This window comes from Gadus morhua, chromosome 23 (genome assembly GCF_902167405.1).
Source record: "Gadus morhua chromosome 23, gadMor3.0, whole genome shotgun sequence".
NCBI classification, from domain to species: domain Eukaryota; kingdom Metazoa; phylum Chordata; class Actinopteri; order Gadiformes; family Gadidae; genus Gadus; species Gadus morhua.
In genome coordinates, this window is record NC_044070.1 from 16,953,068 (window position 1) to 16,971,103 (window position 18,036).

General features: G+C 47.2%; 1 protein-coding gene across 3 annotated transcripts in view; it reads right to left on the minus strand.

Annotated features, from left to right (window-relative positions):
• sema5a (sema domain, seven thrombospondin repeats (type 1 and type 1-like), transmembrane domain (TM) and short cytoplasmic domain, (semaphorin) 5A) overlaps positions 1–18,036 on the minus strand; it is a 125,772-nt gene that overhangs the window by 24,935 nt on the left and 82,801 nt on the right. For all 3 annotated transcript variants that reach the window (XM_030349523.1, XM_030349525.1, XM_030349524.1), the window contains exons 12-15: positions 17,542–17,659; positions 13,847–14,028; positions 12,544–12,687; positions 9,237–9,384 (exon numbers count right to left, since the gene is read on the minus strand). In XM_030349523.1, coding sequence (XP_030205383.1) covers positions 9,237–9,384; positions 12,544–12,687; positions 13,847–14,028; positions 17,542–17,659 — 592 coding nt within the window. The remainder of the gene's footprint in view (positions 1–9,236; positions 9,385–12,543; positions 12,688–13,846; positions 14,029–17,541; positions 17,660–18,036) is intronic.

Here is an 18,036-nt window from a genome sequence, read left to right on the forward strand (position 1 = left end):
TCGTCTCTCTCTCTCTCTCTCTCTCTTACACCCACTTGTCTCTCTCCCTCTCTCTCTCTCCCTCTCTAACTCCCCCTTGTCATGCTCACCCTCTCCCTTTTTCTCTAACTCACCCTTGTCTCTCCCTCTGTCTCTCGTTCTCTTTCTAACTCTCCTCTCACTCTCCATCTCCATCTCTCTCTCTCTCCCCAACTCCGCCTTGTCGCTCTCTCTCTCTCCCACTCTCCCGCTCTCTCTACAACTGCCTTCTCTCTCTCTCTCTCTCTCTCTCTCTCCCCCTCTCTCTCTCTCCCTCTCTCTCTCCCCCTCTCTCTCTAACTCCCCTATGTCCCCCCCCCCCCCCCCCCCCGGTGGGGTGGCGGGGTTAGAAACACTGGGAGGATTCAGATTGCCTCGCGGCCCGTGATGAATGAGGGTGTCATCTCCACCGGCGCGTTCCGCCTCACTTGGGCCGTCTCTCTAATCATCGGCGCGCATTAATATTTAACATCATCAAGCAGCGGGGGGGTCGAACGCACGCCGTCATTATCAATGAAGATAGGCAGGAGGGGAAAAAGACTGAGGCCGCTCAATCCCCCAGGGTGGGGAAAAAGAGCCTGGGGGGGCGGGGGGGGGGGGCTGGGGGTCTAGGGGTGGAGGCGAGGCGCTAAACAGGAAGTGATTGGTGGATGTTGTTGTGTGTTTGAGTCAATGACGGTGGCCAAAACACATTGCATATTTAATAAGGCTCGCTAAGTGTCTCCCCCCCCCCCCCCCCGCCCCACCACAAACACACAAGCCGCCCACACACACACACACACACACACACACACACACACACACACACACACACACACACACACACACACACACACACACACACACACACACACACACACAAAACACGCGTGAGCATCACCCGGGGAGGATTAGCGGAGATAATTACTGTGTTTAAAGCTCAACCTCACTCACGGTCTCTGATGGCCGAGCCGAGGCCCGCCTGCTGAAACCCCCGCTCCGCAGCAAGGTGATTGGTGTATAAGTGATTAGGAGGAGGAGGAAGAGGAGGAGGAGGACCCCCCCCCCCCCCCCCGCCCCCGCCCCCCCCACCAATCGACCAACCATGCACCCGTGTACTTTACAAAGGTGCCCCAGCACTCTTCAGAAGAAGCTCTTGGCTTGCCCTTGTCTGAAGAGGACACACTTCATTCACCGTCTCCCTTTGCCCATCTCCTCCGAGCTCCGTATATATATATATATATATACATATACCCGTCATTTATATTTCATCATACATATAAAAGAAAATCCAATAAAACTTAGGTATGACCGGCGAGTGAGGAGACGAGGTTTATTGTCTTTCATGGCGGAAAAAAAAAGAGCAGCCTCTTTTAAAAACGTCCGCGTGCCACAGACACCCCTGGCAGCGAGAGATGCCGCTTCTTTTTCCCACTTTTGAATAATGCATCAGATATTCACAGAGGGAGGTGGAATAAACATCAATACAGCAGCCCCTCTAAACCCGAATTGAGACAAATCCCCAGCTGATGCGCAGACACGCACACACACACACACACACACACACACCTCATGACACACACCTCACACACGTACGCACCGGGGCTAAAGAAAATAATAAAGAAGGAGATAATATCCATAGAAATGAGTTTTGCGCCGCCGTGGCGGAGAACCTGTCCTTTATTGAGCGGCGGGTATGAATGGTGGCCCTCTGTGCCCTGGAGACGTGGCCCGGGCCTGACAATAACTATTGATTGACCCATCTGAAGCATGGAGGACGGGCGGGGCGCCCTTCCCTGGAGAGAGGGCTTCGTTCTCGTCTCATTTCGGCTCTCTGCCGTGGGCCGGCGTAAGGGAGAGCAGGTAGTTAGCGGGACGAGAAGGAGGCAGAAAACTAAAACACACACACATACACACACACACACACACACACACACACGTACAAACACACGCACATCGATAAAAACACACACACACACACACACACACACACACACACACACACACACGTACAAACACACGCACACCGATACAAACACACACACACAGATACGAACACACAAACACACGCAAACACACACAGATACAAACACACACACAGATAAAAACTCACACAAACACACGCACAAACACACACACACACACACACAGACACAAACACACACGCACACACACACACACACACACACACACACACACTTGAATCACTGCTCCCACTCCCCTCCTCCAGATGACAGCTGGAGCTATGCGTCTCCATTTGGGGCGAAAACAGGGCGAGAGGGAGAACGTGCGGGCGGCATAATGGGGGCGAACGGACGCGTGGAACATTCAATTACACGGCCGAAACACCCCCCCCCCCACACACACACACACACTCCAACGCTACCCCCCCCCCCCCCCCCCCCGAGTCACCGTGACGACCCTCTGGAGCAGTGGGCTCGCTAACAGGTACCCCCCCCCCCCCCCACACTCTCCCACACACACACACAAACCGCCCCACCCTCCCAACAGACGGCTAAGGTGGTAATGGGTCCCTCGCTCAGAGCGCGCTCGGAGGTCTCTTCACAGCTTTCAAACGAGGTTTGAGTGCCGGTGAGATCTCTATAAGCTAGTGTGTTACCTCCAGGGTGTTCCTATGTGTGTGTGTGCCTGTTGCTGTGTGTGCCTGTTGCTGTGTGTGTGTGTGTGTGTGTGTGTGTGTGTGTGTGTGTGTGTGTGTGTGTGTGTGTGTGTGTGTGTGTGTGTGTGTTGCTGTGTACGTTCGTACGTGGGTGCGTGCGTGCGTATGTGTGTGTTTTGCATAAGGACATGCCTCATGTGGATGATTAGGCATTATCTACCATACTATCTATGTGTTCGTGTGGGTGATTGTATGAGCAAGTGTCTCTCTGTCTGTCTGTCTGTCTGTCTGTGTGCGTGCGTGTGCATGTATATGTGTGCCTGTGTGCTTGTATGAAGTGATGCAGATGCGCATCTCAAGTGTCTCTTTGTTCTTCCCTGTCCAGACGGTTTACTTTTCTAGGTGTCACAAGCTGAAGTGAACATGTTCAGAGAGGTAGAGAGAGACAGAGAGAGGGGTAGAGAGAGAGACAGAGAGAGAGAGAGAGAGAGAGAGAGAGAGAGAGAGAGAGAGAGAGAGAGAGAGAGAGAGAGAGAGAGAGAGAGAGAGAGAGAGAGAGAGAGAGAGAGAGAGAGAGAGAGAGAGAGACAGAGAGAGAGAGAGACAGAGAGAGAGAGAGACAGAGACATAAAGACAGAAAGCAGGAGAAAGACAGAGCGGGGGGAGCGTAGCGTGGCAGTTTGTTAGAGAGCTGTCAAGATGTAAGGCTCACTTTGTTCTGTTCCACTGAGGACATGTGGACATCAAGCTTCGCCTATGTGTGTGTGTGTGTGTGTGTGTGTGTGTGTGTGTGTGTGTGTGTGTGTGTGTGTGTGTGTGTGTGTGTGTGTGTGTGTGTGTGTGTGTGTGTGTGTGTATGCCTTCATCTCGTAGAGTCTACCATTCGTTTCTGCACTGTTGGTATTAAATAGGTAAATGTGCGTGTCTGTGTTTGTGTGTGTCTATGTCTACGTGTGTCTGTGTGTGTGGCTGAGGGAGTTTACATGGCTTTTTTGAGTGTTGTGTAAATGTGCGCAGGTGTGTATGAGATTGTTCAGGGATTTGGTGCTCTGTGTTTGTGCGTCTGTCTGTGTGTGTGTGTGTGTGTGTCTGTGTCTACGTGCGCTATGAGCCTGACCATCTGTGGGTGGTGAGAAATGCCTTGGATTATCGTTACACTCAGAAAAGGCCTTTAATGATACAGTGAGAGCGGTGTGTTTATGTGTGGGCTTTTGGTGTGAGTGCGGCCACGTGTGCTTCCATAGTTCATAATGAGTTTATCTGGCAACGGTAATGTAATGGGCATGTCAATTCACTGTGTGTGTGTGTGTGTGTGTGTGTGTGTGTGTGTGTGTGTGTGTGTGTGTGTGTGTGTGTGTATACGAGTGTGTGCAAGCAACAACATCTCCATCTATGGCGCTTGAGTCAGCCGAAGGCCTAATGCAGCCCAATGCTCCCATTACAAATCAGTTCAATTAGCACTGTGTGTCGACCAAAACACACTTTGTCAAACCCTCGGAATCTCTCCATTCACTCTCTTCCAATGTCTCTGCCACTCTCTCCATCTCTGTCCCCTTCCATCATTCTTTTTCATTTCGAATTATTTTTTTGGCCTCATGCTGTGTCTTTTTCTTCTATCCTACTCTGGACCCATAATGGAGCGCGCACACACAGACACACACACACACACACACACACACACACACACACACACACACACACACACACACACACACAAACACACCCATACAAACACACTCAACACACAGAGAGACACACTCAAAGACACACACACACACACACACACACACACACACACACACACACACACACACACACACACACACACACACACACACACACACACACAAACAGACACACTCAACACGCACACACTCAATGACAATGTCAGTCTATTGGTTACTTAGCTCTCATTTTCACAGGCCTCCCACACGGTGGATCTCTGAGTGGGGACACACAACTGTGCTGAGTGCCGTTAAGTGGCTGCTGTACATCTCTGCCACCGTCTACCCCGCACAGTTAACTTTCTTCGTGAAGACATGATGCTCCACAATGCTACAATGCTATTTTTGATCCATGAGCTGTGAAAGAGATGATCCCTGTGTTAGGGGTAGAATAATGCTACAAATCATTTTTTTTTTTTACTGACTTTCACCTCTTTCTTCCTTGCTTTCTTACTTTCCTTCCATCTTTCTTTCCCTATTTTATTCCTTCCTTCCTCTATCCATTTTTCCTTGCTACAAATTGTATTTCTCTTTATTTCCACTCTTTTTCTTTCTTCCCTTCCGTCTTTCCATCCTCTCATCTTTCTTTCCCTCTTTCCTTCCTTCCTTTCCATCCATCATTCCATACTTCCTTTGCATCCATTATTCAATCTTTCCCCGCTCCGTTCCTCTTCCTTTGTTCTCTGTAAACCCGTCCTACCTGTCTGATACTACACCGGTCCCACCGCCTAGGCAGAACAATGCTCTGCCCATATGCTCAAGGAAGATAAATACTCATTTCAGGCCAATTCAGTGTGACATGAACATTATCGTCTCATTGCTCTATTTGTTCAGACAGACTTGATGCATGGGGACCTGGACGCCGCGAGAGAGAGGCACTGCATCACCGCGCTCATAGAAGAAATTACCTTTTCCAATAACACAATTCATCTTCCCCAAAGTTTTTCCAATGACATACATCATCGTCCCCGGAGTTAAATATGTAGAGCGCTGAAATGTCCCACCCCAATAAAACGGAACCATTTCTCCCTTTGCTTGTCGAAGCTGGTCCGTTCCACACCAATCCCAGGTCGGACGACAAAACTATCAGTCTGGGACCGAGTCTGTGGCATATGGCTCCTGCTCATTCAGGCAGAAGATGGTTCTACTTATAAACGAGCAGAGAAAACAGGTTGTTATAATTAGCCACATTTATAAGCACGATGGCAATGCCCCGTGACAGGGCGAGAACGGTGGCCATTACTGCTGAATCAAATGTAGGATTCAACATCGACATCAAAAAGTGCTGTAGAGATGATCTATAACTTGAGTCTCATTAGCTAGATATGGCATACCAACCCGTCAGCAATTAGTGATTGAAAAACGCTGTGAGATGATCTGTTTGGAGTTGACTGCGCCTGCCTCTTTGTAACAAAATATCGATTCAAGACCTGTCCAGCCAGAAAAAGATCATATAGATTTGATATACTTATTGATCCCATGGGGTGGTTCCTCCTCTGCTCTAAAGCCATCATAGCTAGAGGCTAGGAGCAGTGCTGCCACAGATGTAGTGCCCTTGCCTTGGTCATGGGCAGGGCAGGACTTTCAACTGGCATGTTTTTTTATGGCTTCTCTTCTGCAGACTCCTTCTTGTCTGTCCATCACAGGTGTGTGAAATACAACACTTCTCAGCGGCAGAGAAACTTGGGAACGGAACGAGCAGAGAGGGAGGGGAGTTTTTGGGGTTATTTAATTTCAAAATCGTGCTCTCTGCTTTCTCCTAACCAGTTATTAACTTGTAAGATATGCAAGGATATGTAAGCGTGTCTGTGTTTGGGAATATGTTCGTGTTGATTGACAGGCCTCTCTGCCATAGCGATTTGTTTCGCCAAACAAAAGAAAAACTCCGCTTTCAAAAACACAGTGCTGACTTTAAAGCCAAGGTGGCCCCAAATTTCTTATTCAGAAAACAGTCGAAGACTCATTTTACATGATTGGGTACAAGTTGTCAATGTAAAAATGGTTATTTCAGATTCACGTCTCTATTAATCTATTTCACTGTCTATTTCCCAGGCACATAATACATTTATCACACCAAACTGGGTCACAATTGTTCAAATAATTAAAACCGCTGCCACACTCGATCGTGCTGATGTGTTTGAGTATTTTATTTGATATGGTTTTAGTTTTTTTCTTATTTGATGTTCTCCCATGGTTCTTGCACTTTAGATTTTTACCTCCATTGATGTAAGTCACTTTGTTGAAAAGCGTCAGCTAAATAAATCGAACTCAACCTAATATATAATCGGTTACGATGACCACTTCTATTTTCATGATTGATCACAATCTTATTCACGAGGGAGCGATGACAAAGTTCTGATCTCAGAGATGAACCGAGCGTGCGTCTGAATCTCATTCACTAACGTGAACACCGGGGCGGCGGTACTCGAAGGGCATGGGTCTGTGTGTGCTGCCGTAGAGCTCATGTTGCTCGCTGCTCAGAACAGTGCGCAAGAAGCGTGCCCTCAGGCCCTGAGCTCCGGTGACAGTGCTGAATAAGTGCACGTAGGACAAGCCGCTAGTCCCTGAGCAGGCTATTCTTTCACTGACCTTGTGCTTTTCAGTCTCAGTGGAACGGTGTTTAAGTGGGATGAATAGGCATTCACCGAAGGAAAGAAAGGAGATTTTTTCCTTGACTGTGTGTTTAATTCAATTTGGCATTTTCTTGAACAGGGCGCATTTCAGTGGAGTCGACGAGGACAATGTCATCAGCGAGAAGGAGCCTTTGAGGGATTTTGGAGATAATTGAAATTGTCTTCATGGATGCGAGACAGCCTTCGGTTGCTCTGCTGTCAAATGATATCTGGCGAAACCTCGGGGGGTCACAGCAACATCAAACATGACAAAGATAGAGATACGCACATAAAGAACAAGCATATGCACACACCCACAAACAATCACAAACAATCCTGCTACAAAACAAACACACGCACACACCCACACATACACACACACTATCTTGCTCTCCATGCTAGACAAGCTCTGTGGTAAACTGAGGTATAGGTAGCTGTGCTATAGAGTGCTTGCAAGCGTGTGTATGTGTTTGTGTGTTCGTGTGCTTGTCTGTGTATGTGCCATGTGCACACGTTTGTTATAATTGAATATGTGGGCATCTCTGGGAAGAGTGAGCACAGACAGATGTCACATCAAATACTTTTTCTACTTTTTCTTTGTGTGTGGTTGTGCGGACAGCCAATAAGTGTGTGTGTGTGTATATGTGTGTGGGTGTGTGTTTGTGTGTGTTCACCAAACTAACAAGGTAAACAATGATATCATTTTGATCAAGCAGTTAAGAGTTGAGCTCGACAACCTACCAGCTTCAGACGCACCAGGGAAAGGCTGCTATTGTCGCCATTATCATTAGCAATCTTATTATAATATTAACATTTGTTCTCAACTTTACGGGGGGTCAGCTTGTATAATTGCATCAGTGGAGTCTGCAGATCCAAATAATAAAACACAAATTAAATGTGTGAGGTTCACTGTGAAAGAGCATCAGGAGGAAATGCAATGCTACATGCTAATGCTATCGGTATCGTTATGTAGGGGAAAGAAGAGGATACGGGGTGTTTGGGAGGGAGGGGGAACCCAAAAGACAGAGAGGTTCTGACCTTTCACATTTTTCATTGACTCAGCAAAGCTCTGTCTAACTTGACACTTCCCGCAGTGTGACTCCTTCCGGGAAAGTTTTCCCCATCAATGTTCGTACTGCTAAAAATATATATTTGGTCTTAAAACATATATAAATATCTGGAACATTCCCGCACCCTCTCATTCTGGAGGCAGTGGGTTTCTCTGCAGCTGTCCAATACTCTTGGTACTGACATCCCTCTGGGAATAGTTTCCGGGTGTTGGATTGCGTAGGAAATGCTGTCGGATTCTAGGGATGCTTGTTATGCGAGTGTATGTTATGTGTGTGTCTGTATGGATCCTTATTCTGTGTTAATGTCACAGTGTTAAACTGCTACCGACTAGCGACTAGCCGTCGCCTTTTCACTTGAGTGTTTGTCGGCCCAAATGTGTCACAGCCAATCATCTTCTGAAATGTAATTTTCACATTTCAGAAAAATAAACCAGGACAGACAGAAAAGCCCACGTTCACACCAACAGACACTCCAAACACACACAAACAGAAAATGGGACAAAGGATGTATTTTGGATTTTTCAAAGGTCTATTTGAAAATACCCGCACAAAAACACACACACACATACACAAAAACCAAGAAGACTGAACGCATCCCCGACTGGGATCCCGGTATCATTATTAAACCCCATTTCTAAGAAGGGATTGGTAAAATATCATTAAGTTCCTTCCCTCGCTTTCCTAAAGAGGACTGTGGATAAAGCGACGCGCTTTCAAACAGCATGGTGGATTCTGCCAACAAGGAGGGCACAAAGACCGCTTGCATCATTTTGCTCTGGTGCAGGAATTATTGCAGACGATAAGCCTGTAGTCATGTATGGAGTGATTACTGTGTGCGTGTGTGTGTGTGGTGTAATAGAGCAGTCTGGTTAATGCGCTACAACAAACGAAAGCACTGTCGCTTTATAAATATACAGAGGCACCATTTCGGTGAATTGAGCATGTTTCTTATCCACCCTCAATGTTTAAATTTTAACTACTACTACAATATGCGAGCCGACGAAAAGGCGAGGCAGAGAAAGAGAGAGTGACCCCGACAGACAGACAGAGAGATAGAGAGAGGGAGAGGGAGAGGGAGAGGGAGAGGGAGAGGGAGAGCGACACCGACACAGAGAGAGAGAGAGAGAGAGAGAGCGAGAAGGAGAGCGAAAGTGATGGATGGACAAGCGAATGGGCCCAGCTCTTCTTATCATAAGAAACGGGTCTGACATACCTGGCTACACCCGGGACACTCGTTTCCGTTCTCGCAGGTCCTGCGTCGCGATTGGATGCCTCCTCCGCACGGCACCGTGCACCGTTCCCATGCCGACCACGCAGACCAATAGACGTGTGCCGGGCATGGCAGGTGTTCGTTGCAGTACCTGCGAAGGGAAAGAACAAGATTAAAAAAAGGATCATTCAGAATGAGTGTGAGGTGTGTGCCTGTGCCTTCTTTTAGGGAACTCTAGTTTTGTGTTTCTTTTTTGTCAACGTCGGGATTTTTGTAGGACGTCACTCTGCTTAATTGACCGGACACCTGCTACGTAGCAAAATGGCAGCCATCCTGGCTGGCTGTACGGTTAATCACATCTTTGGCAGGACAGCTGAGATGATGTATGATGAGCACCGGAGGCGTCACCATACTTACAGTCCCGTCGACAGCAACCCTGAAATAGCTCCAGCAAAGAGGCCACACCACAGGATAGGCGACTGGTGTGGAACAACCCTGTAAAACTCCCCCGAATAAACTTTAACAGACCAGACAGACACATCTCTTTTACGTGCCTATCAAGCTCTGATAAATGGCACCCTGTAAAACAAAACACGACAAAGAGCCCCAAAACCACCCCCCCCCCCAAAAAACGAACAAGCCACCAAAAATAATTGTACGTATCGCGCTCCGAAGAGCGAGTCGGCAGCATGTGTCTAAACAAGCGGGGTAAAAATAATGAAAGAGCCGGCGTTAAAAAAACGAGAAGTGATGCTCAGGCTACCACGCCAGGCTATAATGAACGTGTGTGAGGTATGTATTTCCTGTAGCTCCGTGGTGCACGCGGCCCATGGGAGAACGTGGATGCATGCATCACTCCTAATGCCGTCCTTTACGAGACAGCGTAACAGCGGCACCTAAAACGCTTAATTACTCTGTCGTCGCTCTCCGCAATAACAAAACCAAGTGGCTGGGCCCTATTAGAGGCACGCGCTCACTCTTTTTACGTCTGACTAGTAAAACTGCCATTTTACTGCCATTTTGTTGTTGTGCTATGGCTCATGCAAAGCCCGCTTATTTTATAAGGGAAAATGCTCACGTTGTTTTCTGAAGGATTTCACATTGTAAGCGGGGGGACACCTCAAGGCAGGATGTTTCTTTTGTCTTGTTTTCCGGGGAATATTCTGCCAATGATCAGAGCCGATCAAAGAATGGATTTCTGTGTGCTGAGGATACAGAAGGCTGCGGAGAGCTCAACTGAACACACACAGTTTCAATGAAAGCCCCAAGCTTGTAACTACAGGGTTTATCAATGTCAGTGTTTCACACTGGTGGTCCCGTGGTGAGAGTGTATCTGCTCCCAGTATTGAGAGACGCAGAAGATGAATGCCTGAACCCGAAGGCATGTATTTAATATGTGTGTGTGGGTAAAGTGGAAGGGGAAAGGGTGGGTAGATAATAATAACCAAGCGTTGACAAGCTGTTAAAACATTTGACAGGTGCCTGATTTCAAGGTCTGAGTACATTTGGCCAAGTACAAAGTCGTAACTTTAGCCGTATAAAGACGGGATAATCCGTCATCGTTTTCTTCTTCTAACCCCCAGAAAAAAAACGTATTAACGAAGTTTCCAGATTAAAAATGTTACTAATCACTGGCTATAGGCTGAGTTAGCAGGGAATATCGTATCGGCCTGCTGGAGGGAGGAACAGAAGGTCCGTAAACACAAGCGTTTAGCAGCCAAATTTAGCCTGGAGCCTTGCTTAGCATGGCCCAACTGAGCTCATTAGCACTTTGCTCTACAAACTGCAGAAAAACAATTGGGTATTCATTCACAGGAGGCTTTTAAGAAAGTTAGTTTTGGTTGAATTATTTATGCTGCATTGTTAGATTCTACACACAGCATGGGATGTGTGTGTGTATATCCTTGAGTGTGTGAAGGTGTTCACCCCACATACACGCATATATCTGTGTTTGTCGTGGTAGCCTTTCCATGGCCGCTCACTCCCTCTCTTGCTCTCCCATTCTCCCTCTCTCTCTCTCTGTTGCTTTGAGACATATGCAAAATACCAAATGTGGTATGGCTTTCTCTTGAAACCAAACTTTTGCTCCCCAAAGAAAATGGTAATAAATGTATTCTGTCAAAATATGGATACACTAGGGCTTACCTGTGTTTTGCTTTCAATATATTGAGTTATTTTCTCGTCATATTCTCCACATGTGATGCATTGGACTGAGTCATTCATCTCTCATGTTCACAATATGCCTGCTGGCCCATGCCTCTCCACTGTGTCAGTGTCAGGAGGGAGGGGGAGAGAGAGAGAGAGAGAGAGAGAGAGAGAGAGAGAGAGAGAGAGAGAGAGAGAGACAGAGACAGAGACAGAGACAGAGACAGAGACAGAGACAGACAGACAGACAGACAGACAGACAGACAAAGAAAAAGAGAGAGAAATAAAAGGGCACCGCGAGAGGCGAAAACAAAGCGTCTGACTATCTGGGGTAGAAGGATGTAATGGAGGGTTCGGCCTTTGGCGGCCTCATCTCATCACTCCTGCTCCCCGCCGCTGCCTCATTTTGTTGCTATGGTGACAACTGGTAACAATTTCCAGCTCCCGCCATCCATCTATCTCCTACTGTATGAATTATTTGCAAAGGACCACAGGTGGCGGGAGGAAAACACATCAGCGAGACAACGGGAGGAGTATGAAGGAAGATAGAGGTAGCGGGGTCCACAATTAGCCCCGGCCATTTACCATCCATCCGTTACGCAGCATCACTACCCAGCGAGATTAGCCAGTGCTCAGTCCTTTCCCTTCTTCCCTACATGTGATTGAAACAAGGGGAGGGAGAGAGGGCCGTATCGTTTTGTGTTTTCTTATCAGGGGATCGTTCTTCCTCACTTCAACTGGAATGCTTCAGCATGCTGACTGGCTGTGTGTGTTTGAAAGCAAGAAAATTAGAAAGTAGGGGTAAAACGTTGGCATAAAAAGGCATAACCAAGGAGTAGACTTTTACAACTGTTTGTGATGGTTTTGATGATTTGAAATGGTACGCAGCCACATAAATGATTTGATGTGATCTCGCCGACATACAGGATACACAGCATATATAGATTGGTGTATGTGCCTGCATGACTGTGTGTGTTTATGTGTGTGTGGGTGTGTGTGTGTGTATGTATGTGTGTTTGTCTGTGCAAGTGTTTGTGAGGCTACATAAGTGTGTGAGTGTGTGTTTATGTGAATGTGTATGTCTGTGCTTATGGGTGTGCACATGTGTGTGCACATGTATGTGCACATGTGTGTGTGTGTGTGCGTGCGTGCGTGTGTATCATACCGCTCCTCCCGGTTCTGGCCCACACACACACGGCCCCCGTGGCGGGGCGTGGGGTTGCTGCAGGAGCGCTGGCGGACCTGGAAGCCGATGCCACAGCTGGTGCTGCAGGGGGACCACAGGGTCCAGGGGGTCCACGCGCCGTTCCTGGGGTCCACACACACACACACACACACACACACAGGCATGCACACACACACACACGCACAGGCATGCGCACACACACACACACACACACACACACACACACACACACACACACACACACACACACACACACACACACACACACACACACACACACACACACACACACACACACACACAGGCATGTATACATAGAACATAAAAAATTATCAGCCTACCGGAGAGAAAAATAGACATAGAGATAGATACAGTAGATAGCTACACAGATACATAGGTGATATGTACAGTAGATAGATGATTAAAAAGACAGAAAGACAACCACACAGACATAAAGCTAACAGGTCGATAGGTAGATAGACAGGGAGATTAATGGATAGAGGGGAAGACAGAGATATACACAGTGAATAGATAACAGACAAACGGAAGGAAAAAAAGACACAGATAGTAAAGCCCCTTTCACTCATGTAGACTTTCCATGCAATGTTCCAGAAAATGTCCGGCCTGGGTTCACGTGTGAATGGCACCAGGGATCAATATATCCCAGAAAATGTGCACCATCAATCCACCTGCTCAAGACCTAGCCACATTCCCAGATCACTTACACGTTGGGCTGCGTTATGAATGAAAGCAGTCACATAGCCGGGAGAGCCATAAAGGCTTTATGTCCGTCTGATTTAATACGCTTTCAAATGTAGCGAGCAAACTAATTGGCATTGCTATGCCATGTGTGAAATGGTGCTACAGGGAACGGATATGTTCCATAGCATAGCTGCATGTGTGAATAAGGAAACCCACAATCAGTGCCTGAAAGGTTATCCCAGTAATTTAACGGGAACAATGTGTGGAAGAGGCTTTAGACAGACCGACAGACAGACAAAAAGAAAGAAAGCTAACAGGTAGACACTCAGACAGACAGAAAGACTGACATTAAGATTGCATGTAGACAGGCAGGGGATAGATAGATGAACGGATAAACAGACAGAAGGCCAGCAGTCAGACAGAGAGACAGACAGAAAGACTGACATAAAGATATTATGTCGACAGTCAGCCAGCCAGAAAGACGGACATAAAGATAGCATGCAGACAGGCAGACAGATAGATAGGTGTAACGGATAAACAGACAGAAGGCCAGCAGGACGTCAGACAGACGGACAGTTACCGTGAACAGTTGGCGACCTCCACGCTGATACCCTGACAGGACTGGCCGCCGCACTGGGGGGCGGGCTTATCACACGCCCGCGTCCGACACAGGCAGGCGCCCCCACTGCCGCCGTCGTTATGACTACAGGCAGCCCAGCTCGCCCAGGCGCCGTACCCCCCGTCCACCGTCACGTTACGCACCTGTCGGGGGGGGGAGGGAACAGGTTGAGGACAGGGTCACGGAAACTTACTCATGCCACTTTAGAAAACACAACACGCTTGTTAGCCGCCTTTGTTCACGTAGGGACCGCTCGCAAAATGATCCTTGCACAAACAAAACTGTGATAGCCGAGGTGCGAAGCAAAGCCAGATGGGTGACGCGGAAATCGATTTGCCTCAACTAGATGCCACGGGAAACAGCGTCGGCACATATCCCCGACGCAGCGAAAGAGAGAGGTGAAAGCCTTGTAAAGCGAAGGATTAGTCACAAAACTGACAGCAGAAATAGAGACAGACTCAGGGATAGAGACGGAGAGATTAGTCAAAGGTGTGGAGGGAAGGTAATTTACAATACGCAAAGAAGAAAAAAGGAGGAAAGTGGGAGAAAATAACAGCCCTCACGTATGGATAGAACTTATCTACTGAACATTAAGATAGGGAAATAGGCAGGTTGTTACGTGTGAAGTATATCATGCCTGATGAATCAGAAGCGATGCCCTGACACCACTATGGGCTTCGTACCGAACAATTGAAAAATACTAACTTCAAGATTTCACTGCAAAAAAATAGAGGCTATTATGATGGTGGGTTGTGGCACTGAGTGGGAGATAAGGTCCGGCCTATCATCATTGGTGGTAATTGAACTCTGTGGGTATAAATTGGGTGGCGGTGCTCGACTCCGGCAGAGAGAATCATTTGCATCCGTGCCGAAAATGCCGAAAGCCATGAGCCTCTACAATCGAGGTGGCTAACGTTGTGTCTTTTGAATTACCATATTTCCTATTACTTGCGGGACAAAGAACGTCGTAATTTTCATGAAATCAAAGAATGGAAAGGCAGTATTTGCACTCCAAGTGAGATAAATCAATTTGGGAGGCAGGGGAAAGGCCCTGTTGTTCCAGGGACAGGGAGGGGTCTTAAAATCACACCTAATTTCAAACACAGCCTCAAAATAACAACAACAACTGACAGCCTAACAGGCGCTGAACGAGAAATAAATAGACGAGAAACATTCAAGATTACGGACGTATTTTGCGTTTCCGGATTTTGATAACGCAGCTTGAATTGTTGTGTTTTAAAGAAGTTCACTTTTTGAACTAGTGTGCTTGTGTCTTGTGGTTTTGAGGAGCCTGTGCTCTCTTCAGTGGCAGATGGTGTGTTTGAAGGCAACGAGGGAGAAGCAACCTGGGCCTCTGCCTACGCAGCACAGCGGGTGGTCTAACGTGAACACCTCCGACCGGCCTCCAACAACCTCCAACACGCACGCAACAAAGGAGGAAAAGTTTGACGCAAGAGCAATTCATAAAACTGTGTTCAAGAGCAAAGAGACCGAAACAATCATATGTATAAGTATAAACTCATAGATTATACTCACATATCAAAGTCACAGTCACAGTGATGAAGTGTTTATTTGTCAAATGTACATTAAAACACAGGGTCGTTCTGAGCAATGACAAGCAATCATAGATATCATATATATATATATATATATATATATATATATAATATCATATACTAATGTACATGGGATATGATATATAATAATATACAATATCTACAGACAGTATATATATTCTGGGGATCTCTTTGTCTCTTCTGTTTTTCAAGTTGACCTTTATCTATTTATAACACAAACCTTTTTTCCTACATTGGTTCTACACCGCGTGTGTAATCACAGACACTATGCATTCACACGCGAGAGAAAAGTACATGCTGTACAATATATGTCAACGTCAGTTTAGAGCGGGGCGGGAACCCCTCTATTGTCGTTATTCCTGCAACTCTCGGCAATGTTCGGCGCTTACCGCCCGACTTAATTCATACTCATTGTGAGCGCCTTTTGGACCCGGAGAGACCGCAGCTCAGGGAGTGACTGCCCGTTCCCTCCCACTGCCTCTCATGTTGTGTGTGAGAGTCAAAGCCGTGCGGTGAACTTTCCCTCTCGTCAACAAAGGGGGGTTGCCACGGCCCCCTTGGAACCACTCCAGCGCTCGGCTTGACGCTGATACTGAATACTGAATTACACAGTGGCACACGCCCCGCGTAATCCCCCCGGTCAGCAAGCATGACTTGGCAACCCACCTGGGATCAAGTGCTACTGTACATACGATACCATTCGATACGCTTTAGTTATCCCCGTGGGGGAAATTAGGTTGGTCGCCCATGCATAACAATCACACATCCCCACGGAGGCATGTACAGAACGTTCCATTCCAGGACGGGCTTGATCATAGCTCAGTGCACAGCGTCAACAAGTAATGAAGTAAACACACTCACATAATTACATAATTATATATATTCATTCATGCTCCTGGCTGGAGCTAAATTCGCTGGGCTTCCACAGCAGACTTCAGCAGACTGTTCAAATATTAGAGGCGCTCATTGGGATAGGAAGGGCCGGTCACGTACTTCCATTCATTCATTTCTATGGCTTAGCGTTGCACTGTTCGGGAAACTTTAGACTGAAGGCCAACGTGCGTAGAGTTCAATTCTGTTTTTTCTCAGTGAGTACTCCGCATTGCAATGATTATGTATCTTGTTGCCATTCCCAGGGAAAATAACTCTCACAAATAACGTGCTTATTTTGAAAAGTTTCTTTTGACGTTTTGGAAAATAAGCGGTTGGAAAAAAAAATGTTTTTTCTAATGGCACCTAGCAACGATTTCAGCCCTTACAATAAAAAGCTACAGCTTGAGAGTTTGATTCAAACCGCAAGCTGAGATCACAACTATCCAGACTACCTTGATATCTGTGCCGGGCACAGTGATTATGATCAGATTGTCGTTTGCTCATTATATATAAGGAGAATTGTATGCAGGGGACCTCGAGACAGGGCTTGGCATTGGCATATTTTGTTATTGCTTTTAGATTGTGTTTGCCTCTCGGGGTCCTCTCATGCTGTCCATAAGTCATCATTGCACGAGGTGGCTTCTTGTTTCCCTTCTCGGGACTGATAAAGTGCATCTTATCGCGACGTATCGTCTACCTCCATGACCTCCGAGGGCTGAAATGAGGCACGTGCGACTGCCACAAGGGCGAGGGATAGACTTCACACACTCTCGCTTTGTGCCGGGACTGACATTGAGGAAGGATACCTTGAAAGAAGAGTCGCTTCATTTGGGTGGAAATTGACAGGCTATTTTCTGGCCTAATGCTGTGCACAAAATGTGGGCACCAGAGAGAGTGAGGGAGAGGGAGGGTAAATGGAATAGGGTGTTTTGTTCATCAACAGGCCCGACAGAGGTGGATGATTGAAGAAGAACCCTTGATAATTCTCCTGGGCACATTTTGTGCTGGTAGAGTCGAGTGATTCTGGCTCAAGGTTGTCTATATTAGGTGGATTTTTTTTTTAAAAGAGGAGGCGTCAGTGTGTGTCATGCTTTTTTGTGTATGTGTGTTTGTGTGTGTGTGTGTGTTTGAGTGTTTGTGTGTGAGAAAAAAAAATGGAATCATCAAAAAGCCGAGGTCGACGGGGGTGTGTTCAGCGTTACTCACAGGGCACTTGGTGATGCTCTGCTCCCATTGGCTCATCCGAACACTCTGCTCCAGAGTGGTGCACTTCTTCAGCACCAGGTCCCAGCCGCAGTAAGGGTCCCTGGCCCCCACACACGACCTAGGTGGGAAGGAGGGGAGAGAAGGAGAGAGATGGATGAACGATTTGAGGTGGTTGGATTAGAGGGGAAGGCAGAGGAAATCCCAACCGACTGTTTATACCCCTGACACCTCACAATCCACCACTTGGCCAGAGGACGTGGAGAGGGCTGTACAAAATAAAACGAGTGGAAGAAGTAAGGTGAATGAGGGACGAGAGAGAGAGAGAGAGAGAGAGAGAGAGAGAGAGAGAGAGAGAGAGAGAGAGAGAGAGCATGACAATGAGAGAAAGAGACAACGAGAGAGAGAGACAACGAGACAGAAAGAACGAGAGAGAGAGAGAGAGAGAGAGAGAGAGAAAAAGCGAGAGAGAGAAAGGAAGAGAGATAGTGTGACAAA